Raw genomic sequence first — 24,184 nt, 5'->3', positions numbered from 1 at the left:
AGAAGCGAAACTGTTGAGCTGTACCTCTGTTTCCTGGGCGGCGTCCGTTCCGGGAAGTGTCGTCGCCAAGTTCAGTAGATAGAAGGACCTCACCCTGCAGAGTTAAGGCCAGGAGGCTGCTTCTCTCGCTCCCTGCAGAGTTAAGGCCAGGAGGCTGCTTCTCTCGCTCCGGGACGGAGGCGCGCTGCTGCGGAGAAACCTTCACAGGTAAGGAGCCCCCCGCGCACCTGTGCGCAGGTCCTCCAAAAGCTCCTTCCCCCCTCCCCAGGTTCTCGCTGGCCCCCCGAAAGCGGAGTGCAGCAGCCGCAGCCCCGGGAGCTCCTTTCCCGCCGGGGAGACTCTCAGAAGTAGGAAACGTCCAGCAGATGGGCCGCGAAGGAGCCGGGAGCGGGAAGGTTTGGGACACATGGCGTCCTGGGGAGGGAGGAGGGGCGCCCAGCCGCACAGCCCAAATCTTACCAACCCGAGCCTGGTAAAATTTCCCCACGGTTCGGGAGCTCAAAGAACTTTAAAGGGAGCAGCTACATCAGGTACCGAGGCTCCCGAAGGTGAAGCCAGTGAGGGTGTGGCCTGGGGACCAATTGGGTCCGTGTCCAGTTCATTACAAGAGGCTGTGTTCGGCCACTGCCTGTAAGCCCCTGGCTTGGGACATCAGTCGTGAAACTAACAGTCGTGTCCCCCCCCCAGTATAGCCCCCGGCGCGCGGTAGTGGAGCTCCCGGAGGCGCTGTTGGCCGAGGCTCTGCTACAGTGATTCCGCTCCCTGCCCCCACTTTTTTTTTCAGGTCTTTTAAAAAGCAATCTTTTTTAAAAAATGACTTTAAAGAGAGAGAATGGGACACACACACACACACACACACACACACCCCATTTGTTATTCCACTTCTTTATGCATTCATTGGTCCATTCTTGCATGCGCCCTGATGGGGGATGGAAGCGGCAACCTTGGCGTGCGCACTGGGACAACACTCTGACCAAGGAGCAGGGGCCAGCGCTCTGCCCACTCTTGCACAGTACCGTCTAGGGGCCAGAAAGGAATCCTTGAGCCCCCGCGGGCTGGCGTGGCTCAGCGGTTAGCAGCCACCTAGGATCCAGGACATTCCCGGTCAGGGCACACGCCCGGGTTGCAGGCTCCATCCCCAGCAGGGGAGTAATGAGGTCTCATGATTGATGTTTCTCTCGCTCTCTCCCTCTCTCCGGGCTCCCTTCCTCTCTCTGAAATCAATATTTTAAAAAAAAAGAAGAAGGAGGAAGAAAGGAATCCTTGAAGACTAGTGTGGTAGGGAGGCCGTGCGGCAGGGCCTGCGGGAAGTTGGTTGGGGTCTGCGGGTTCATCCGCGCCCCTGGTGGTCTCAGGGCGGAGCCCCTGGGAGGAAATGGGTGCGGTCGCTGCTGTTTCTGGGGCAGGGGAGAATTGGGCGAGGCTTCGCCTTCCTTTGGGGGGGGGGGGAACGAAACTGATAACACTCGAATATGTGAGGGGCGGAGGTGAGAGTTCCTGTGGCCAGAAGAGCAGGAAAGAGAAACAGTGAAGAACAGCATCCTGTGTCAGAAATGTTTTTTTCTACAACTTTTTATTTATTTCTACAACTTTTCTTGGATTTCTACCTAGGTATTATGTCTGAAAATGATGATAATTTGGTTTGATCTTTTCTGTCTTATAAATCTTTCTTTTCTTGTCCCATTGTATTGTTAGGACCTACAATATAGTTTTTTTTTCTTTTTAACTTTATTGTTGAGAGTATTACAGATGTGTACCCCCCACCCAGCCCTTTTGCCCCTTGCCCCTCTCCACCTGGTTCCCAGGTCTTCACCACACTAGACTCTTCAATTCTTTTGTTTCAATAAGAAAATGAGCCCGGCCGGGGGTGGCTCAGCGGTTGAGCATGGACCTAGGATCCAGGGGATCGAGGTTCAATTCCTGGTCAGGGCACATGCCCGGTTTGCGGGCTAGGCAGCCGATCAATGACTCTCTCATCATTGATGTTTCTATCTCTCTCCCCCTCCTTTCCTCTCTCTGAAATTAATAAAGATATGTTTAAAAAAAAAAAAGAAGATGAGCTCCCTGGTCTCGTTGCTCAGTTAGTTAGAGCATCATGCTGATACCCCACGGTTGTGGGTTCTATTCCCGGTCAGGGCACATACAAGAAGCAACCAAGGAATGCATAAATAAGTGAAACACTGAGTCTCCCCCCCCCCCAAAATCAATAAATAAAAGAAAAAGAGAAAAGAAAACGAGCAATCACAAGTTTTAGTACTTTCTTGCAAGTGGAAGACAACTGAAATGTGATGATCTGTTCCTAGCCCCACCTCCTAATACCATCCCAATGGAGGTTAGGGTTTCAATGTACCAGTTCTGGGGGACATAAACATACAGTCCATCACTGACCTTTTGTGTCTGGCTCTTTTACTTACCATAGTGTTCATCTGTGTTGAAGCATGTATCAGTACTTTATTCCTTTTTATGGCTGAATAATATTCTATTGTATGAATATAGCACAATTTGTTTATCCATACATCTGTTGATAGACATTTGAGTTGTTTCTACCTTTTGGCTATTGTGAACAGTGCTGCTATGAACATTCATGACTTACTTGAGTTTCAAGGATTCATTTGATTGCCTGCTTCCAATTCTGTTTGGTATATACTTAGGAGTGGAATTGTTGGGACATACGGTAATTCTATGTTTAGCTTTTTGAAGAACTTCCAAACTATTTTCCACAATGGCCACAATGTTTTATATTCCTACCAGCAATGTATGTGGATTCCAATCTCTCTACATCCTCACCAATGTGTTTGTTTGTTTTTAGTATTATTATTATTACTATCCAAGTCGGTGTGAAGTGATGTATCATTGTGCTTTTGATTTACATGTCCTTAAGGACTAATGATGTTGAGCATCTTCTCATGTGTTTATTGATCATTTGTATTTCTTCTTTGGAGAAATGTGTCTTCAAGTCCTTTGTTCATTGTAGAAACTGGATTGTTTGTCTTTTTGTTGTTGAGTTAGCCTAATTGTGAAAGATATTCTCACTGAGTATCGAACTCTTGGTTCACAGTGCTTTTCTTCTTTCAGTGGTTTAAAGATGTTGATCCGCTATCTTCTCACTTGCTTTGTTTCTGACAAAAAAAACTAATGTTATTTTTTTTTTGTTTCTCTATATGTTGTATACCTTGTTCCTTTGGTTGCTTTTAAGATTTTCTCTTTATTACTAGTTTTGAGTAAATTAATTGTGACGAGCTTGGTGTAGTGTTCTTCATGTTTCTTGTGCTTGTTGAATATCTTGGATTTTGATCTTGATTTTGTATAGGTTAAGTCAAATTTGGAAAATTTCTGGCCATTATTTCTTCAGAAATATTTTAGTTGTTTCAGACTGGAGAGTAATCTAGTCCCTGATATTCTCTTCTGACTGGAAGAGGAAGTCTTATGTATGTAGTTCTGTAAAAGATAGTAAGAATCCCCATCTACATACCCTCATCTACTTTTCCTGCTCTTGCCTCCTTGGCTTTTACTTTTGGCATTTAACTATATATTTATAAACATGCTTATGCTCTCCCTAACCTTCCCCCTCCCCAAGTTTTAGATATTGTCTGTTTCTGGAGATAAAGGTATTGATCTCTCATACTTCTTTCCCTACACTTTCTCTCCCCACATCCTAAAAGTACAATTATATCATCATTTCTGATCAGAACAATATTTAGAGTTTATATTATTATGACTGTCATTTTATTTATAGCTGTGCCATCTAATGCCTTATGATTATATTTTATTTCCCATATTTTTATTTTAAGCTCAATTATTGTCTTATATCTGTATTTGCATATTTTCCGAAATCCCTATTACTAATTTATTCTCAAAATCTCCACCTCTCCTTTGGCTAACTTATTAAATCCCACCAGTCGTATAGTCTCAGGTGCCACCCACTGGAGCTTGCTGCAATTTTGCTCCAGTTTTGGCTCGTGATCCTTCAGGCCTGTCCTACACCTTTCATTCTGGGCTCTGTCTTCACACTCATCTAGGGGATTGTGTTTGCTTCTCTCTTGGTTTTCATCTTTTGTTCCCTGTATCCAGGTATTTGAGGAAGACAGTGTGTATGGGTGGGGGCTGGGGGGTGAGGGAGGACAGAGCCAGGACACTGCCCAGATAGCATGACATCTTCTTGGTTCACAATGAAGTCTCTCATGATAGAGGGTTTTGCAATTATTTGTGAGTTGGTTTAGTTGCTCGTTTTTCTTCCTCAGCTGTCACAAGTTGGCCAAAGATGGGCAGTTGCAAGGATGTGTGTCACTCACACCCGCTTTCAGTCCCGCAATGTGGTTGCAAAGATGATGTGTCTGCATGCTCTCATTCAGCGTTCCCTCTTCTGAGATTCTTTGTTGTCAGTTGAAGTTTAGGAAATGTCGGAAACCCACCTGAAACTGACATCCTGGTTGTTCCAAACAAACAGTCAATAATTTGTTTGTTAGTTGCAAAATAAAAATATATATAATAATTATTATATATATTTTTATGTAAATATATTATACATAATAATAAATTATATATAAAAATTTTTTTTTCACAAGATGGGAAATGCTTGGACCAGAAGGAGCTAAAGGATCTGTTTCATAGCAACAGTGATAAATTGCCAGCTCAATCATATTTGCTCCTTCACAAAAGTAGACTATAAAATAATATAAGAATTGCCCATGTATCAGTGAGAGGAGAAAAAAAAGTACCAAGAATAACAATAAATATCACTATACCTCAAAGATATATTTTGACCATGAAATCTTTTCCATTGCCTTGCAGCTCCTATCCATGTGTATCTTTGTAATGCTTCCTATTTTTTGCAGGTATCTTGAGAGACCTTGTCATTTAGAGAACTTGGCAGAAACAGTCACTAAAATCATAGCATAAAAATAGCCTCATATATTCAAGTCATTTCTTTAACCTAAAAATACTTATTTTTCATGTTTTTCCAAAAAACAGATGTGGTTAGTTTTATGTCCTAACTTTGTTAACAGTGTTCTTTGTTATTGACGTCAATCTGTTATTTAAGTCAATCTATCTGTTTTCAGTTACAATAAAGTATAATTAGTATATACAGAAATATTTACTGTCCGCTATGAATATGATTAATTAGACCGAATACACATAAGTTTGTCTTTGCGTGCTATAAATCATATTCGATTTCAACAAATGGCACTACATAAACCTTAGTAAACTAAATGCTTTTTGACTTATCGTTACTAAATAATTGAATAAAGAGAAGAACTAAGTAAATGATGTAAAAGAAGATAGGTAACATCACTCTTATCAAAATAAAAGTTGTTTTGAAATTGAAAAACAACAAAAAAATAGCCTCTTGCTCATTTCTGTAGCGGCAGTGGGCTTCCAGCAGTTGTATCTCCTCAACCTGTTGTAGACCCTTCACGTATGAATCTCACCTCAAGCTCAGTGGAAATAAATGAAGTAACTTGCTTCAGAAAAATGGCCCTAAACTGTCGATTTCCTCCTGCCCCTGTTCGTGTCCTATTCCAATGGTTCCATTTTCCTGTTTTTTAGGAGAACAGCTCAGGGTAAGAACAGGAAAAGTGCCGAGAAGATGAGTCTCAAGGTTGATTTGGAAACGAACTTTGCCGAGTGTGTTTTAAATGTAGGAAAAGTCACCCTCGGGGATAAACAAAGGGCACAAATGGACCCTGGCCTGCAGAGCAGACAGGCTACAATCATCTTTCGTGCAGTATGCGCTCTGCTGAATTCTGGCGGAGGAGTGGTCAAGATTGAGATTGAGAACGAAGACTACAGTTATAAAAGGGATGGGGTAGGATTGAAATGGGAACCAATTTTCAGAGGCTATTTAGATGAGATGCAACAGGATGACCAAGACCTCTTTTATATTTTTGTGAAATCGTGGAATGCAGAGGCCTCTGGTGTACGGTTTGCTACTTTGTCTTCCAATTTGTACCAAAGAGATAAAACATCTACTAATGTCCTGACGTCTCAGGAAGCACTGGAATTCCTCAAAGAGAAGATTCAGTCTCTTAAGAACATTCATGATCCCAGTTTAAGTACACGGAATTTCCAGGAAGGTGTACAAAACGAAGGTAACATAATGGCCTCAGCTGAGGCTTTATTTGATAGAACTAGCCTTCGGTACCTGGAAAAGCTCAACTTTACCAGGTCCACGCATGTTGAATTTAAAATGTTCTCAGAGAAGGTATTAGAGTGCTTCGACAAGGCTATCCCCAGTTGTGTGTCTGCGTTTGCAAACACTGAAGGAGGGTACATATTTTGGGGGGTGCATGAAGAGACCCTAGAAGTCATTGGATGTGAGAAAGAGAAAATGGATGATCTTACCACTTTGAAGGACTATATTGGTGGCTGTATTAGGAAGTTACCTGTCTATCATTTCTGTACCCAGAAGTGTGAGATAAAATATGCCCTCAAATTCCTTGAAGTATACAATCAGGGGGCCCTCCATGGATATGTCTGTGCAGTCAAGGTGGAACCGTTCTGCTGTGTGGTGTTTGCCAAAGAGCCTTGTGCCTGGACGGTGAAGGACAACTGCGTGAGACAGCTGGACGCAAAGGAATGGGTAACCTGGATGACAGAAGCCGACCCAGGTCAGGGAGCAGAATCCATAATAACTGTAATGTTGCTGGGGGGTGGGTAGTGGGAGGGAGGAAAGGGAGGTATTGTTTTAAAATCTTGGGAAAGAGAAGTAATCTCTGAGGTGCAGATATCTGATTTATTAATTCCTATAGATGCAGTTGGTGGGCACTGCCCTTCTTTCCCTCTGCCCATTTTAAATATCCTGCATCCAGCAGATGCCCTGGGCTAGTTGAACCACTGGAGGGTGGTGTACAGGACTGTTTGACCTAGCAGTTTCTATCTTCACATCCTTTCTTGTGTTCATAATCAGTTCTCTTCCTTTCTGACTATAAAGTCACATTTAATTATTCAGGAAATTCCTTTTCATATGTCCTCTTTAACTTATTGCCACTTTCCTCTGCCTTCCCATTATATATGGTCCCCTGGAGTAAATAGTCTCCCTTTCTTATTGCCCCACTTACATTTTTGAGCTAAAAGATGACCAAACAGCCTTGGTCCCTGTGGTCCAGTTGGTTGGAGCGTTGTCCTGTACACCAGAAGGCTGCAAGTTTGATTCCCCATCAGGGCACGTACCCAGGTTGTGGGCTTGATCCCCACGCAGGAGGCAACCCATTGATTCACTCTCACACTGATGTTTCTCTCTCCCCCTCTGCCTTCCTCTCTTTCTCTCACTAAAATAAATAGAAAGCATATCCTTGGGTGAGGATTAGAAAGAAATTAAATGATTACTAAACCATGGTTGTCCGTCTCCTTTGCCACTTGTCCTTTTTGAGAGCCAATCCCCTCCTCGCCCCAGGATATCAGTAGGTTCTTCTAAGCTGACTTGGGATGTAAATCAAATATCTGTGGGCCAAGAATTCAAGTTCTAAGACTAAGTGAAAGGCCCTGAAACACAGCTCAGCTATAAGTTGAGGGTCAGCCTTTTTGCATATTGAACCCTTGGTTCTTGTTTCTGAAGATCCTTCCAGATGTCCTGAGATGGTCCTTGAGCGGAGCTTGTCATCCACCACACCCCACAGCAGGAGTGTGTACACTCATAGGAATTTGGAATGTCTGAAAGAACAGCAGAAACGTTACTTTCCAGGTAATTCATCATCAGTGGTTGCTTTGGAACAGGTTGGTGGTTCATCCATACAGAAAAAAATAGAATTGGACTCTTGTTTTATGTTATAGAAAAAAATCAATTCTAGAAGGTTTAGGACATAAATGACAGAAACAAATCGTTTGAACTTTTATTAGAAAATGTATGTGAATAATTTTGTGTCTTTCATATAGGAAAGAATTTCCTAAACCAGACATAAAAGCATTAAACTTAAACAAAAAAGCCGATAAATTTTGTTATGTTAAAATTAAGAACTTCTGCTTGTCAAAAGAGTGAAAAGATTTAACTGCGATCTTGAAAGATATTTGCAATCCATGTAGCTGACAAAGGATGGCATCAAGAATATATAAAGAACGTACATAATTTTTCAAAAGAACAAACAACCCAATAGAAAAATGGGAAATAGTTATAAAGATGAATTTCTCAGAAAAGAAAACACATATGCCCAATAAAGTTACGAAGAGATGTTCAACCCATAGCAGGTGTTGGACAGGTTGTGGGTTGTTAAGTTTTAGCTGTTTTTATTGTGAAATATACTATATATACAGAAAGTACACAGAACAGCAATATAACTTAATAAATAATTATACAATGAAGCCTGTGTAACCACCACCAAGGTCAAAACTTGCAAACACCCCTGCTATCACTTCTTTACACTTGTAAGCTTAGGTGAACCTTGCCAAATTGTAATTCAAAACATACCAGAATAACTTTCCCCAAATGATATTATCATGGCATTTCTCTTCTAGAAGAAGCTTAGTATCATTTTGTTCCACAAAAAAGAAAAGAATAAAATGGTATTATTTTGATGGCAATTACATAAAATTGATAAAGTAATTTAGGAAGAACTGTCATTTTTACAACAGTAAATTTTGCTGAACATGGAATGCTTGGCCATTCATTCAAGTTTTCTTTGACCATATTTCATCAAATTTAAGAAAATAATAGTGTGTTATTCCTTTATTTACCACTAAAAATATTGTCTATTAAACTATAGGATATATCTTAATTTAAGAGATATTAAGCCCTGTCCAGGTAGCTCAGTTGGTTAGAGCGTTGTACTGATACGCCAAGGTTGCAGGTTCGATCCCGGTCAGGGCACATACAAGACTCAGCCAGGGAATTCATGCATAAGTGAAACAGGAAGTCGATGTTTCTCTCTTCCTCTCTCGCTCTAAAATCAATAAAAAATTCTCTTTAAGAATAAAAGATATGAAAGTACATTTATAATCAGTAAAATATGGTATATCTCTTAATGGTTTCAAAGTTTTATCTATATTTTCACCATATATGTTACATGTTATTCCTAGAATGAAATCTTTATATGATGATAATTTCTAATTTTGAATTACTGGCATGTAAGAAAGCTCAGAGTTTTAAATTATGCCATTTCCAAACATTTTACTTAGTACTTTTATTAATGCAAAAGCAAAGGTCATTTGTAACTAACTTTTCCTATATTTATATAGATTATTTTTTTTACTTGTCTCAGTTCATTGGCCAAAAATTCCAGAATGATGTTAAATTGAAGTCGTAGTAGGAGGTACCCTTAGTTTGGTCCACTTCTATAGAAAATAACTCTAGTATTTCTCTGAGCCCAGACAAACTTTACTGGTGTGTCCAGTTGCTTGCTGGAGAGCTTGATGTACAACACGTATCCGAAGCTGCGCATTTCCAAAGCCAATCTCCCACTCTGACAATTTTCTATTTCTTCTTTTTACTCTGCATATTATTCTGTATTTTCTTTTCACATTATCTCCATCAGTTGGTGAGTCTATACTCCATCCAGCCAAGCACAGAAATCTGGATTCATCCTTGTCTTCCCTCCACGTGGAATTAAAAAATCAAATTTTGTGTGTTTTATTATTTTCTGAGAAGAGGTTCATAGTTTTGGTTAGGTTTCAAGTTTGGGCTTGTGACCCCAAAAGGTGAACCTTTTATATACATACAGGAAAAACCAAAATGCTTTTTAAAAAGCACTTTAAATAATTAATTTTTTTAAAAAATATATCTTTATTGATTTCAGAGAGAGAAAGGGAGAGGGAGAGAGACAGAAACATCAATGGTGAGAGAGTCATTGATTGGCTGCAGCCCGCAACCCGGGCATGTGCCCTGACCGGGAATCGAACCCTGATCGCCTGGATCCCAGGTCGATGCTTAACCGCTGAGCCACGCCCAGCCGGGCAATAATTAATTTTTTAAAATTACAAATATAAAATGAACTTTTTTGGTAAACAGACTAAAGGTTTTTAAAATATGTATAGGTTTGTATGCCCACCACAGTCAAGATACAGAACAATTTCATCACCAAAAAAAGGCTCCTGCCATGGACGGTGTGACTCAGTGGTTAGAGCTTTGGGCCAACACACCGAAGGATCAAGGGTTTGACTCCCGGTCAAGGGCAACTACCTGGGTTGTAGGTTGGATCCTGGCTCTGACCGGGTTACGTGTAGGAGGCAATCAATGGATGTGTCTCTCTCACATCGATGTTTCTCTCTCTTCCTTCCCCTCCCTCCCTCCCTCTCCCCCCTCCCCTCTTTCTAAAAAAATCAATGGAAAAAATATGTTCGGGAGAGAATTAACAACAAAAAGGCTCCTTTATGCTGCCCTTTTGTAGTCAAAATCTCCTCCAGCCCCTAACCCCTAGCAGCCATCGATGTTCTCTGTCCCTGTGGGGTTTTTTTTGTTTTTTGTTTTTGTTTTTAATATATCTTTATTGATTTCAGAGAGAGGAAAGGAGAGGGAGAGAGAGAGATAGAAACATCAATGATGAGAGAGTCATTGATCAAGCCCGCAGCCCGGGCATGTGCCCTGACCGGGAATCGAACCCCGATCGCCTGGATCCTAGGTCCGCGCTCAACCGCTGAGCCACGCCCGGCCGGGCATCTATCCCTGTGATTTTGTCTTTCACTGAATACCATGTAGGTGAAGTCATACAGTATATAACATTTGCCAAGTATTTCCCCCCAGCTTTATGGAGCTGTAACTGATTACACCATGTATAAGGTGTGTGACATGATTTCATACATGTATATATTGTGTATACATGTATATATGTATATATTGTGTATACATACACCATGTATAAGGTGTGTGACATGATTTCATACATGTATATATTGTGTATACATGTATACATGATTTCATACATGTATATATTGTGAAATGATTACCACAGTAAGATTAATTAACATAGCCATCACCTCACATGATTACCATTTGTGTGTATGTGTTGAGAATATCTAAGATCTCTCTTAACAACCTTCAAGGATATAACGATTCAGTGCAGTATTGTTAGCTGCAGTCGGCACTGCCAGGTGTCACGATGGCAGGAGGATGCCTTCCTCCCCGTCTCCCCTTTTTTGCTTTTCGCTTTAGACATCAGCAACACAATCCGCCTGGAGCTGCCTGAACGGATCTTGCTGTTCCTTGCCTCGTGCTTCCTTTCTGTATCCCCTTTGCCCATCTCCAGTCTCCCTTCCGCTGGCTGACTGTCAATCATCCTGTAAGCAGCAGCTCCGGTGTCCCCTTCCTCAAAGACTTTCATATTCTCCTCTTCTGAGCTGCGCCTCTCCCTGGTGTTCACATAATGCTTTGCGTATTTCTTCCCCATTAATTTACCACACTGTGTCGTAATTATTGTTCGTCTCTTTTTATGCCTGTTGTTTATCGGTTCCATTGGACTGGAGTTGTTGCTAATGCATAACCTAGTCCTAAGGCATGGTAGATCCAAGGGTGGGTTGACTCTTACATACAATGATGATTACAAGCTTGTCTGCGAATTCTCTAATTTATTCCAATTCTTTCCCCGTCCAGTATCACCAGACTTGCTATATAGACCACAAAGCCTCTTCAAGGAACTGTTCTCGCAACATAAAGGACTCAGAAGATTAATAAATAAGCAAATGCGCTCTGTCTCCCAAGGAATGTTGATATTTTCTCGAAGCTGGGCTGTGGATGTCGGTCTGCAAGAGAAGCAGGGAGTCGTCTGTGACGCTCTCCTACTTTCCCCGAACAAAATCCCAGTCCTCTACACCATCTTCAGGGAGCACAGTGACGGTTGGAAGGACTATTGTTTGAATGTTGCCCGCACCTTAAAGCAGAAGCTGGTGAACACAGGTGGCTACACTGGAAAACTGTGCATCATTCCCTCGGCCTTCCTGCTGAATCCTGACACAACAGCAGATTCCCTTAGTGATTCGACATTGCCGTGTTACCCTGAGTCCTATAAACTGAAAACGACACAGGACATGGAGGCTCTGTTGCAGTCCCTTGTGATAGTTTTGTGTGGGTTCACATCTTTTTTAAGTGAAGAGCTGGGCTCTGAGGTTTTGAACCTACTAACAGATAAACAATATGAGCTGCTTTCAGTGAACCTTCGCGAGACCAGAAAGCTGTTTGTGCATGGCTTACCTGGATCAGGGAAGACCATCCTGGCTCTTAAGATCATGGAAAAGATCAGGAATGTGTTTCACTGTCAACCAGGTCACATTCTTTACATCTGTGAGAACAAGCCCCTGCAAGAATTCGTGAGGTATGCAGCCTGACTGTTTTCACTTTTTTTTCTTGAGTAAGTTTGACTGGTGGGGCTTTAGGTTTACATGCTCAAATTCATATTGTATTTACTGTGTCAAGATGAGTTTAAGAGTAAAATTGACTTCCTTTATTTGATTGGGGAAACTTAACTGTGTTTCTTACATTTTCAGCCGCAAAAACATCTGCGTCGCAGTGACCCGAAAAGCCTTCATGGGTAACAACTCAGACTTTGAAACGATTCAACACATAATCATTGATGAAGCTCAGAATTTCCGCGATGAAGGTGGCAATTGGTACAAGAAGGCAGAAACCATCACTCAGAGAGAAAACGATACCGCTGGAATTCTCTGGACCTTTCTGGACTACTTTCAAACTAGCCACACGGATGTCAGTGGCCTCCCCGATATCAAAAAACAGTATCCAAGAAAAGAGCTCACCAGAGTGGTCCGCAATGCAGAGCCAATAGCTAACTACCTACAAGAAATACTGCACAAGGTCAGAAATTATCCACCACCTAACATCCCTCCTGAGTTCCTGGAAATACTCCGTGAAGTCAAATGGTCTCAGGGTGTTGCAGGCAAGTTTGAGATGACAGAGAAATCGAATATGGAGGAGATGGTGAGTTTTATAACAGAGAAATGCCATTTCCTCTTGAGGAATGGCTATTCCTTCAAGGATATTGCTGTGATTTGCAGCAATGCAAGTGAGGTACAAAGATATAAACCTAAGCTTCAAAGAGCAATGAGGAAAAGAAATTTTCAGCTCAATGAGGAATCTGATCAGTTCATACGGATCAGAGATGCATCAGATATCACGGGCAATCACATCGTGGTGGACAGTGTTCGTCGATTTTCAGGCCTGGAAAGAAATATTGTGTTTGGGATCAATCCAGAGGCAGCTGAGACAGCTGTTTACCATAATCTTCTGCTCTGTTTGGCTTCTAGGGCAAGGAAACATCTGTATATTCTGAAGGTTTCCAACTGACAGAAAGATCCTACTCTAAGAAACAATTAAGTAGCCCTCATCTCTGGTTAACTGTGAAACAATCTGATTTAAACATTTAATCATCAAATATTTCATGAACACTCACTGTGAGCCATATACTCTTCCAGGTACTGGGAATTGGGGATAAGTTAGCAAGCCAGACAGATAAGATTTCTTTTTTTGGGCAAAGGCAAATCACAGAGTAAACCAATCAATACAAGCACAAGACATTTCAGACTGTAATAAGGGACACCAGAGTAGTAATTAGAGGGACATGAGATGCAGAAATTATGTTTGTGTGTGGGGGGGGGGGGGGTAGGTGGGTAGATAGAAAGAGGAATCTGAAAGAAAATATAACTCAAGGGATAAATATAAACTCCCTGCAAGTGTCTCATGCTACGGAAAAACTTGAGAAGTCCATAATCCCATAAAACAAGAGTTGAAAGACAAAGCAGCCAAAAGAGATGAAGAGGGATATTGCTAGGGAAACAGACTGTGAAGCATTACAGAAGGAAATAAGTTAGAAGCAACAAGAAATAAATGGAAAACCCAGTTCCTGGCTTGCAGGAAGCCTTGAGATAATCACATAAATGGAGAGAAATAACACAAATATTAAGGTAATTATAAAGAAGATGTATCTAGAGTACAGTGATCCACTAAGAATGGATATGAAGTAGAGAACTCAATAATTGGAACAGTAAAATATTCTAAAATATAATATGGAAGACATTTCTAAAGTCCTCATATAGAAATAATTCTTTTTTAAAAATATATATCTTTATTGATTTCAGAGAGAGGACGGGAGAGGGAGAGAGAGAGTTGAAACATCAATGATGAGAGAGTCATTGATCAGCTGCCTCCTGCACGCCCCCGACTGGGGATTGAGCCCGCAACCCGGGCATGTGCCCTGACCAGGAATCGAACCACGATCTCCTGGATCCTAGGTCGATGCTCAACCGCTGAGCCCTGCCCGGCTGGGCAAGAAATCACTTTTATACATTGTTATGAAGTAGTTCAACTCTCTCGAGAACAATCTGGCAGTAGCTACCAAATTTTAAATGCACATATCCCTTTAGTTAGCAATTCTTTTAGGAATTTATTCTACATGTATGTTCAAACATGTGCAATGACTTCTGTACAGTTAATTGAACTTCACTTTATTTTTAATAGCAGAAGACTACAAAATAGTAAATATCCCCCTCGATGGGCTGAATTGATTAATTTATGGCCTATCAACACACTGTAATACTATGAAGTACTGATGTGGGACCAGCTTTAAGATATATGGTGAACAAAGCAATGTTTTTAAAATGGCTATCTTTGACTTATAAAATGGATATAGAGATGTGCTTATATATGCATTAAATATCTTTGGAAGTTTACTGAAAACCTGGTCATAGCATTTGGCTCTAGGGAAGGGCAAATGAATGTGAGAGAAGACAGATGAAAAAAGACAGCTTTTGCTTTTTATGACTTTTGGATTGGTACAATGTAATAGTGTTGGTTATTTACTGATATGATTTTTGTCATGTGTGTGTGTGTACTTGTTGATATAATGGTTTTATGAATTACTTTCTTAGTTTCCTATCAACCTATACCCTGGGATAAGCCCCTCATGATCATAATGAATAATGATGGATGGTGAGTGAGGAGGTAAAATTGAAGCAATACAAAAAGTTAAAAAGAATTATATATAAAAAATCTTTGCTATCTAGTGCTAATATCTTTTCATATTTGCTTTCATATTTGCTTTCTTCTAAAAAAAAATAAAAGAAATAAAATGGCTTCAGGAAATTTGGATTCATTTTTTCTTATCTAATTTCTCTCCCCTTTCCCCAGCAAAAAAACCCACCATGGCTCTGGTGGGTATAGCTTAAAGCTACGTGGTGATAGTTTACGCACACACACATACGCGCACACTACACACACACACACACACACATATACACACGTACAAGGTGGCATCATTATCATGAGGAGTAGCATAGGATGGCATGAAGGTGAGGGCAAGGCACTGGGAAATCATGTGGCTGTGGCACTTAGTTTCTATGGCAACAATAGTATGATAAAGATTGTGGAACAAACTCTCTGATGGCTCTAGGAAGTATAAACATTGAAAAAAAAATTGAGATTGTGCGCAAAACTATCCAACTGAGAAGATCCATGCAAAACCTAAAGGCTCTGACAGTTTGGGAGGAGTCCCCCGTCCCCTGTAGCTACAGGGCAGACATGGCTGAGCACCATGTCTAAGGCCTGATTGTTAGAGATGCTGAGTTCGGTGTAAAAATCTACAACCACACTAGATCTCTTACACTAAGGGAAGGGCACGAGGTTGAGACATGAAATAAGGATGTTTGGGTGGGTGCCAAGAACTCTGGACCCCCAAGTGCCTTTAGAGAGGGAGGCACAGCATGCCCTAGGGAAGCAGCCTTCCCAGGCAAAAAAGCATTTTGATAGCTGAATGGTTGCCCTTGTGCCAGCTGCCTCACAACCTGATGCTGATGTTCCTTAAGACTCAAACCCATCCCCTAATAAGAGTTAGATCCCAACATGGCCCAGAGGTGAAGACCTGTTCCCAGAGGAGATCGCCTGTAGGCAAACGTTTCAGCACCTCATCAATGCATATTGGCAGAGCCTGGGGAGCAGCTATGGAAAAGTATACTGGGGAAAGAGGTTCAGTGAAGGAAGATGAAATAAAAGGCTTGATCTGCCTCAGATCATAGACACTCAGCTGGTGGAATGAGAGATCTTCAAGGGCTCAGATCCCACAGGCGTGAAAGGTCAAGTAACCCCACCAGGTTATTCCCACCCAAATGAGGTGGGGATAACTGGAAGAGGTGGTGGGAGCCATCACCTGGGAGCTTGTTAGAAATGAAGCGTGTCAGGTGTAGCGCAGACAGACTTTCTGAATCAGTATCTGCTGTAATTATCAGCTGAGGCCTGTGGTCAGATCCAGAAGTAGGGACCACAGAAGCGGGTTTTACGCTATGTTTCTTTCTCTCCTTTCCCATGTGGCCTTAGGAGAAGTTTGGGGAATGTTTCAGATAAAGATATTCTGTTTGGGAGGGTATGCTGCGGACAGCTGCTATTTGTCCCTCTGGGACCCATTCTCCACCCTTCTTCACCCTGTTCTAGACCACGGGGGATTGACTGGGTGATATCAGTGGGTTCCCTTGCCACTTGAATTCTAGTTGATTTGGTTCATGGGAGCAATGGCTGAAGCTTAGCCGGAGGGAGGAGAGTGAATGAGGCAATTTTTTTCTCTCCTGGCTGTTCTCTTGCAGGTGATGCAGGCTGGCTGTGTCCCACAACTTAAGTTCCTGGGAAACAGCTCCTTGACAGAGGTCTTTTAGTCTCCTGGTTCCAGTAACACTGCCTCCCCTCGCCAAGGCTGCCAGCCCCTCCTCAATAGCCCCAAGCTGTCCCCTGTCCCCTGTCCCCTGTGGCTTTCCTACCCTCTGTCTACAGCTTTGTAACCTCTTCTCTAATTACCCATTTGAATGTGCCTTGTGTTTCCTGCCAGGACCCCTGGCTGAGACCCCAGGTTAACAGGATAGACCCAGGAAAGGTAGCATCTACCAGGACTTCTCCAAGGTTCCTGTGAATCCCCTGGGGATCTTTATACGATGAAGATTCTGATTCAGTACATCTGGGATTCATCCATATTTTCGTAGAAAGGAGCTATTCCATACCCTGCGACTCAAAGTGAGGTCTGTGGACCAGCAGCTCCTGTTAGAAATGAAGCATGTCAGGCGTTACCCAGACAGACTTTCTGAATCAGTATCTGCTAAGTTACCAGCTCCTTCGGGGGACCCTGGAGGCTGCCATTCTTCAGTGTTTTCCTTGATGTTCCCCAGAGAGACCCCCTCACCTTCTCAGCTGCTTCTCATTACATTCATGTTTCATAAAAATTGAGCAGATTTTTCTGGATTCACTCTTTTTCTTTGAGTACCACTTCTGGGGCCAGTGTAGAGACAAGAGTTATATAGTGAGGCCAGAATTTTCTTTTCTTTTCACTGCCACTCTTTTTAGGTATTTACGGCAAGAGTCTGCACCCCTTTTTGTTTATCTGTGACTCATGGTTACTAGCTAATGTTTGGCTGCATCTCTACAATTTTTATCCATGTTATAAAATATTGAGGGAGGAACATTTGTGATCCAGATTTACTCTAACGTCTACTAGCCACAGTCCTAAACTTTATATGAATTATTGCATTAAAGATGTCAGCATGGACAGCTCTATGTATGGTAAATAATTCAAGACAATCCTAGGATCTTTTAACATCATTCATTTTACAACAGGTAGATCTTGCATTTTTCTGTGAATGTGTCTTGTATTTAAACTTATGAAGCAAATTTCTCCTTTCTGGAGCTAACTGCCAGACTGGTTCTCATGTGTGATAAATGAGTCTGCTCAAGTTTGTGCTTCTTGAGTAAGAAGTAAAAGTCTATATTCTGGGGAGAAGATGGGATTGGTTTTTCCAAATAAATGGAATATTAACTCCTTCGAAGAATCCTTTTCTAGGTCATATAGGTCGTTTGGCTTGTGATTCTTTAGAGCTTGCGGTAGTTTAGAGGAAGCAGTGACAAATCATAGATTTAGTCTCTAAGCAGCAGTGGCCTAGGAAGGCCATCCTACGAACTTGGTAGACAGAGAAACACCTGGGGACAGCCGACTCTCCCACTGGCTCTCACTGAGGTTAAATCTAGAAGCGAATACTTATCTCAGGGACAGAGACAAAAAGAGAGCTCCAAAGGGGACAGTAGGAAGTAGAGATAAACAGCAGAGTTTCACAATAACCCCCCAAATGTACTTAATAACAGACTGATTAATCCAGCCAACGAAAGGAAAAGGGGAAGTAACAAGAAAATGAGTGTTCCAAAAATTATAACTTGCTCCTGACAACATTCGCTGTGGTTCTCTCTTTGTACCCTGCCTGTGCTCCCCGCCCCCCTTTAAGGCCTCGCACAGGGCCCCCTGACTGGCTGTCCGCCACACCCGCTCTGCCCCCACACTCAGGCATTTCTGCTTCTGCACTGTTTGAAGGTGAAGACTGGGAAAGGCCAGCCCTAGGTTTCCTAGGTTTCCAGAGAGCTCTCTGAGTGCTCTCTGTTCTGTGTAATGTACCAACCCCTCATATCGTACACGCACACGCACACGCACACGCACACGCACACACTCAGGCACTGAGAGCCTTTCTCTTATACCACCTCATTCTACAGCCATTTCATGGCTTTTCATGCTTGGCCATTCCTTGTACTCATTCGGTCACTTATTCGAGGTCTTTCTGTCACGTCCGGCACTATATACCCAGCACCAAGATCAGCTAGAGTCACACACAGGCAGGGGCAGGGTCTCCCTCGATTATCTCAGACAGGAGCCTTCCCAGTTACGGCCCTTCAGATTAGACAGCTCTGTTTCCATCCTGGGGCTGGCGAGAGCGAAGACTCTGTACAACAATTGGCTCCACTGCTTGTGGAGTGATCTCACTCATGTCCCTCCTGTCCGAGCTCGGAAACCAGAAGACGCTGTCACACTTGGTGTGTTCATCCAGCCCCTTAGACGCCTTGGTGACCTGGGGTACACTCTGCTTCCTCATTTCTTTTGGAGCTTCATCTGTTGTGCTGTGAAAACAGCAACTTCCTTTTAAAAAAGAACTGGCATAGCTCTGTCACATGGGTCCCCACATATTCGAAATACAGTGTATCCTAGTCTAGAAAGTGCCACCCCACACCCTGAGCCCATGAAGCCTCCAGAGTCAGGAGGGATGTGAGGAGGACTTCCTCTGACCTCTGACCCTGCTCCTCGTAGGTACTTGACCTTCAGATCTCATTGCGAACCACTCTGGGAGCTCTTTCCTGAATACTGGGCTAGGAAATGAGGAAGGCCCTGTAATCCAAGTCCTAGTCAGAAAGTAGTTCATGAAAATCCAAAGAGTATTCCTGGGCAACCTTTTGTCCTTGGAATGATTTTTTTTTCCTTGTAGCAGTCCCTGTGTCAGTGTGGAAATTCTTAGCTTGGTCAATGATGCCATGTTGCCTCTTCTCAAAGTTACTTTTTCATGAAGGTTTTCTGGGCTACTGTCTGGAAGATGGTTTAATTGCTATTAAAAATGTAAGGCACCCAGCAGGCATGGCTCAGAGGTTGAGCATTGATCTAGGATCCAGGAGATGGCAGTTCGATTCCCGGGTCAGAGGACACACGTGGGTTTCAGGCTTGATTCCCAGTAAGAGGCGTGCAGGAGGCAGCCGATCAATGACTCTCTCATGATTGATGTTTCTATTTGTCTCTCCCTCTCCCTTCCTCTCTCTGAAATCAATAAAAACATATGAAAAAAATTTTTTTAATGTAAGGCACACATGCAGGTTTTTCTAATAAAGCAGATTCAACTATTAAACAGCTACATACATATAAGGTGTAACATTGCTCACCTCATCCAAACATAGAGCAATGCCCATCAAGATTATTCAGGAAAAGAAAGCAGTCTAAGCCTCATTTTCTGTCATCATGAGCAGGCTACACACCTCACAAACTTCTTCAGAGGCTCCTTTTCATAAATATAAAAACCCTCAAATGACTCTCAAGGAAACACATTGTGACCTTCTCCCTATTGCAGTTAAGTTGCAAACAACATTTTCTGCTGTCACCAAGGTTCTTTAAAAACAGCTTACATTGGCCCTGGTCGGTGTGGCTCAGTCGGTTGGAGGGTCATCCCGTACACCAAAAGGTGATGGGTTCAATTCCCAGTCAGGGCACATACTTAGGATGTGGGTTTGGAGCGTGTATGGGAGGCAACTGATTGATGTTTTTCTTTCACACCTATGTTTCTCTCTCTCTCTCCCTCTCTTCCTTCCTCTCTCTCTAAAATCAATAAAAAAAACCACACATATCTTAGGGTGAAGATAAACAAAAAAACAGCTTACATTTTTATCTGGATACATTCAAACTTCAGAGCTCAGCTGCTCACATAAGAATAAACTAGGCCAAAAATGGCTAGTACAGAGACTGCAACAAAGCTTCATTTTGAGGGTGTTTGTGAGACTTTTCATCTCAGGATATGTTATGCAAGCCTGAACCATCATGAACCCGTGTGTTCCTCTCATTGCAGACCACTGTTAGGAACTACATTTCCAAGGCAAGCTCCCATTTTCACCAGCTTCTGCTGTAGTGGAAGGGCACTGCCAGTGGAGCAGCCCTTCCACCCTGCTGCCCAGGGCCTGCGAGGTGTAGATCGGGGCTCAGTAAACATTTTTGGTAGAAGACCAGAGAGTAAACATGGTGGCTCTGTCAGCCAGAGTCTCTGTTGTAATTATTCAGCTCTGCTGTTGTAGCACGAAAGGAACCAAAGACAATGCATAAATGAATGACATAGCTACACCCCAATAGACTTTAGATGGACAGTAAACATTGAAATTTGTCTAATTTTCACATGTCACAAAACATTACTCTTCTTTGGATTTTCTCAAACTTTTAAAGATGTAAAAGCCATTCTTAGCTTATGGACCTAACAAAAACAGGTAGGAGGCTGCATTGGACCCATGGTCTGTAGTTTGTCAATTGCTTGTATAGAGAACTGGGAGGTGGTTCTGAGAAACTGGGCAAGTGTCATAGATGACTCCTTGATTTCTTCTACAGACTGTGGCACTGGGTCCATAGGCAGACTTATAAAATACATCAATGCCCCTTGAGAGAGAAAGAGTCATTTTTAATGTATTAACTCTGAGTCCTTCACATTGTGGAAACACTTCCTTGCAGAGTATTTCTGGAGTACATGTAACCCGGCCTAATGGTATCTGAGAAGAAAGGGTGGAATAATTAGAACATCCTCAGAGAAGATGACAGTCATCCTTATACATGTTAATCCAATCAGTATTAGAAAGCTTATCTTCTACCAGGCCCTGGGCTCGGTGCTGGTAACGTAAATGTAACACAGTTCCTGGTTTTAAGAAGCTCACAATCTACTGGCATAATGGGCGACAAAGACAATTATGACTCTGTGAAGTGAAAGGAAAGAACAGTGCATGGACCATGGGACACCAAGGACATGGGTACCTGAAGTCAATGGAAGTTAGATTTATTCCTAAATGAGGTCACGCCTGAATTCAATCTTATTATTTATTTTTATTTCTAAGTAACTTCAAACTTACCGAAAGGGTAAGTGTGCGGGCAAATATAACGCATGTTGATGTATAAAACAATGAGTCTTAGAGATTAAAAATATTTAGGCCCTGGCGGTGTTCTCAGTGGTTAGAGCGTTGGCCCGAGCCCTGAAGAGTCATGGGTTGGATTCTCTGTCAAGGGCATGTACCTGGGTTGCAGGTTTGATCCCCGCCTTGGTTTGGGGCATTTGTGAGAGGCAACCAATCAATATGTTTCTCTCACATGGATGTTTCTCTCTCTCTCTCCCCCCCCTTCCACTCTCTCTAAAGATAAATGGAAAAATATCCTCCAGTGAGGATTAACAACAACAAGATTTCCTTCTTTTTTATGGCCTAGTAGCATTCCATGGTGTAAATGTACCACAGCTTTTTTTTTTTTTTTAAACATACACATTTAACTTTATTCATCATTGTCACTTAAACCTTGATTTTATAAAACACAAAAGACATTAAAAGTTCTGTATCACCAGAATTTAGACAGGAGAAATAGGGACAGCTTTGGAAGTGTAAATTATATACATTAAAGTCAAAGAATTGGAGATTTTTTCAATACGGAAACTATACAAATGAAATAAATGGCACAAGGACCTTCTAGGAATATTTTGTGATTGTGGATTATCAGTTACTTTAGGAATAAACAAAGATTCCGAATATTCAGACTCCTTTTGCTGTTTCACATTTACCTATACTGAGTCAAGCTACTTGATAACCAAAAGGTCTGATTTAGGAAGACATTTAGCTTTATAGCAAAAGTTTTCCATCTCCAGTTACCTCCTTCAAAGGAACTGACATTACAGTGCTGATGTAATCTGCTGGTTCCCTTTGACAATGGGCAAAAAATGACAACCCCATGGAAAGCCAAACAGGTACCAAAAAATGGACAATATACACAGTTCAATAAAGTACAATGTTAAGTTTTCCCCATCTAAAAATTAATCAATGAAATAGAACATGAACTACGGTTACTTGGTCTCAGGAAACACACATCAAGAATTCCGCCACTGTTCCCGGCTCATCTCAGTCATTGACAGGGATTTTGTAGGCCACCATGCTGTTCACTTTGTGGATTGTAGTCGTGAAGGAACGCAGACGGACCTGCTCAGAATTGGTAATGAACTGTGGTCCTGACTATTCCCACTTTTCAGGTACAATCAAATCTTTGTCCGTATAGATCAGCAGATCGAATGAACAAGACACTTCCAGCAGTGGCAGAAAGGTCACGGTAGCTGTGATCTGCCTGATCACAGAGCGGATCTCGTCTTGGATCGCTTTCTGAGACTTTTCTCTGGGCGCACTGTCATCTTTGGCAGTCTTGTCGCACTCAATATCAAACTGCCACCTTTCAAGGACCTCCCCGTTCTCAATGTTCGAGATGACTACCACCAGCTTCTGCACTGAACACTTGTACAGCCAGTCTTTCAGTTGCTCCACCACATTGTTCAGGTACTTCATGAGCTCGGGATCAGTGGTCACAGGCAAGGTGAGTCCGTATTTCTGCACGCGAGTAAAGGTTTCAGACGGATAAATGCCACGCTGATATAAAATGCTGTTGATGCCAAATGAGAAGAACTCGGCCACGATGTCGGTGCTGCCGCGCAGGGTGATGCCCTGCTCCCGGGCCAGCTGCAGCGCCATGGCCAGGCCCCACCGGCGTGCGCACCCCGCACCGGAGACCGCATACCACAGCTTTTTTACTCACTCATCTATCGGTGGGCCCTTGGGCTGCTTCCACATCTTGGCTATTGTAAATAGTGTGGCAATGAACATAGGGGTGCACATATTCTTTCGAATTCAGGTTTCTTCCAAAATATTCCCAGATGTGGGATCACTGGGTCAAAAGGCAGTTTCATTTTTAATTTTTTGAGGACACTCCATACTGTTTTCCACAGTGGCTGAGCCAGTCTGCATTCCCACCAGCAATGCTTGAGGGTTCCCTTTTCTCCATATCTTTGCCAGCACTTGTTGTTTGTTGATTTATTGACGGTAGCCATTCTGACAGGAGGTGATATCTCATTGTGGTTTTAATTGGCATCTCTTTGATGATTAATGACATTGAGCATTTTTTTCATACGTCTACTGGCCATCTGTTTGTCCTTTTTGGAGAAGTGTCTATTCAGGTCCTTTGCCCATTTTTTTGGCCCATTTTTGGTGGTCGTTGTTAATCCTCACCTGAGGATATTTTTTCCATTGAAATTTAGAGATAGTGGAAAGGAGGGAGCAGGGGGAGAGAGAGGGAGAGAAACATCGCTGTGAAAGAGACACATCGATTGGTTGCCACCTGCACGACCCCTGACTGGCGTTGGGGATCAAACCTGCAACCCACGTAGATGCCCTTCACAGGGAATCAAACCCGTGACCCTCGGTGCGCAGGCTGACACTCTAACCATTGTGCCACACTGGCCAGGGCATTTTTGCCCATTTTTAAGTTGAGTTGTTTGTCTTCTTGGTGTTGAGTTATAGAAGTTTTTTATATATTTTGGAAATTAACCCCTTCTCAGCTGTATCATTGACAAATAAGTTCTCCATTCAGTGGGTTCCTGTTTCATTTTTTTGATGCAAAAGCTTTTTAGCTTGATATAGTCCCATTTGTTTATTTTTTCCCTTGTTTCCCTTGACCGAGGAGATATATTGGCAAATATATCGCTATGAGAAATGTCTGAAATTTACTGCGTATGTTTTCTTCTAGGATTTTTATGGTTTTGAAACTTACATTTTAAGTCTTTAATGCATTTTGAGTTTATTCTTGTGTATGGTTTAAGTTCATGGTCTGGTTTCATTGTTTTGCATGTATCTCTCCAATTTCCC

General features: G+C 42.2%; 1 protein-coding gene and 1 pseudogene across 2 annotated transcripts; one reads left to right on the top strand and one right to left on the bottom strand.

Moving 5' to 3' along the window:
• Positions 1-14,977, top strand: SLFN5 (schlafen family member 5). Its single transcript, XM_081116228.1, has 5 exons — positions 1-207; positions 5,548-6,608; positions 7,556-7,681; positions 11,516-12,233; positions 12,406-14,977. Exons 2-5 carry the CDS (start codon positions 5,588-5,590, stop codon positions 13,217-13,219), a joined length of 2,679 nt encoding a protein of 892 aa, XP_080972354.1. The 5' UTR covers positions 1-207; positions 5,548-5,587; the 3' UTR covers positions 13,220-14,977.
• Positions 14,978-21,767: 6,790 nt separating this feature from the next.
• On the bottom strand, positions 21,768-24,096 carry LOC308546628 (mitotic spindle assembly checkpoint protein MAD2A pseudogene; annotated as a pseudogene). The gene has a single exon. The product of its transcript is annotated as a mitotic spindle assembly checkpoint protein MAD2A pseudogene (transcript).
• Positions 24,097-24,184: the final 88 nt, after the last annotated feature.

Source organism: Miniopterus schreibersii (assembly GCF_964146895.1).
Source record: "Miniopterus schreibersii genome assembly, chromosome: 16".
NCBI lineage: Eukaryota > Metazoa > Chordata > Mammalia > Chiroptera > Miniopteridae > Miniopterus > Miniopterus schreibersii.
This window is presented reverse-complemented; position numbering and strand designations above follow the sequence as displayed.

What these genes read in the sequence shown, in the direction of transcription:
- SLFN5 (XM_081116228.1), top strand. Translation starts at nt 5,588, where the DNA reads ATGAGTCTCAAGGTTGATTTGGAAACGAACTTTGCCGAGTGTGTTTTA. An exon ending in GCAGAAACGTTACTTTCCAG is followed by an intron (nt 7,682 to 11,515) that starts GTAATTCATCAT and finishes TTCCCCGTCCAG; the next exon opens with TATCACCAGACTTGCTATAT. An exon ending in CCCCTGCAAGAATTCGTGAG is followed by an intron (nt 12,234 to 12,405) that starts GTATGCAGCCTG and finishes TTACATTTTCAG; the next exon opens with CCGCAAAAACATCTGCGTCG.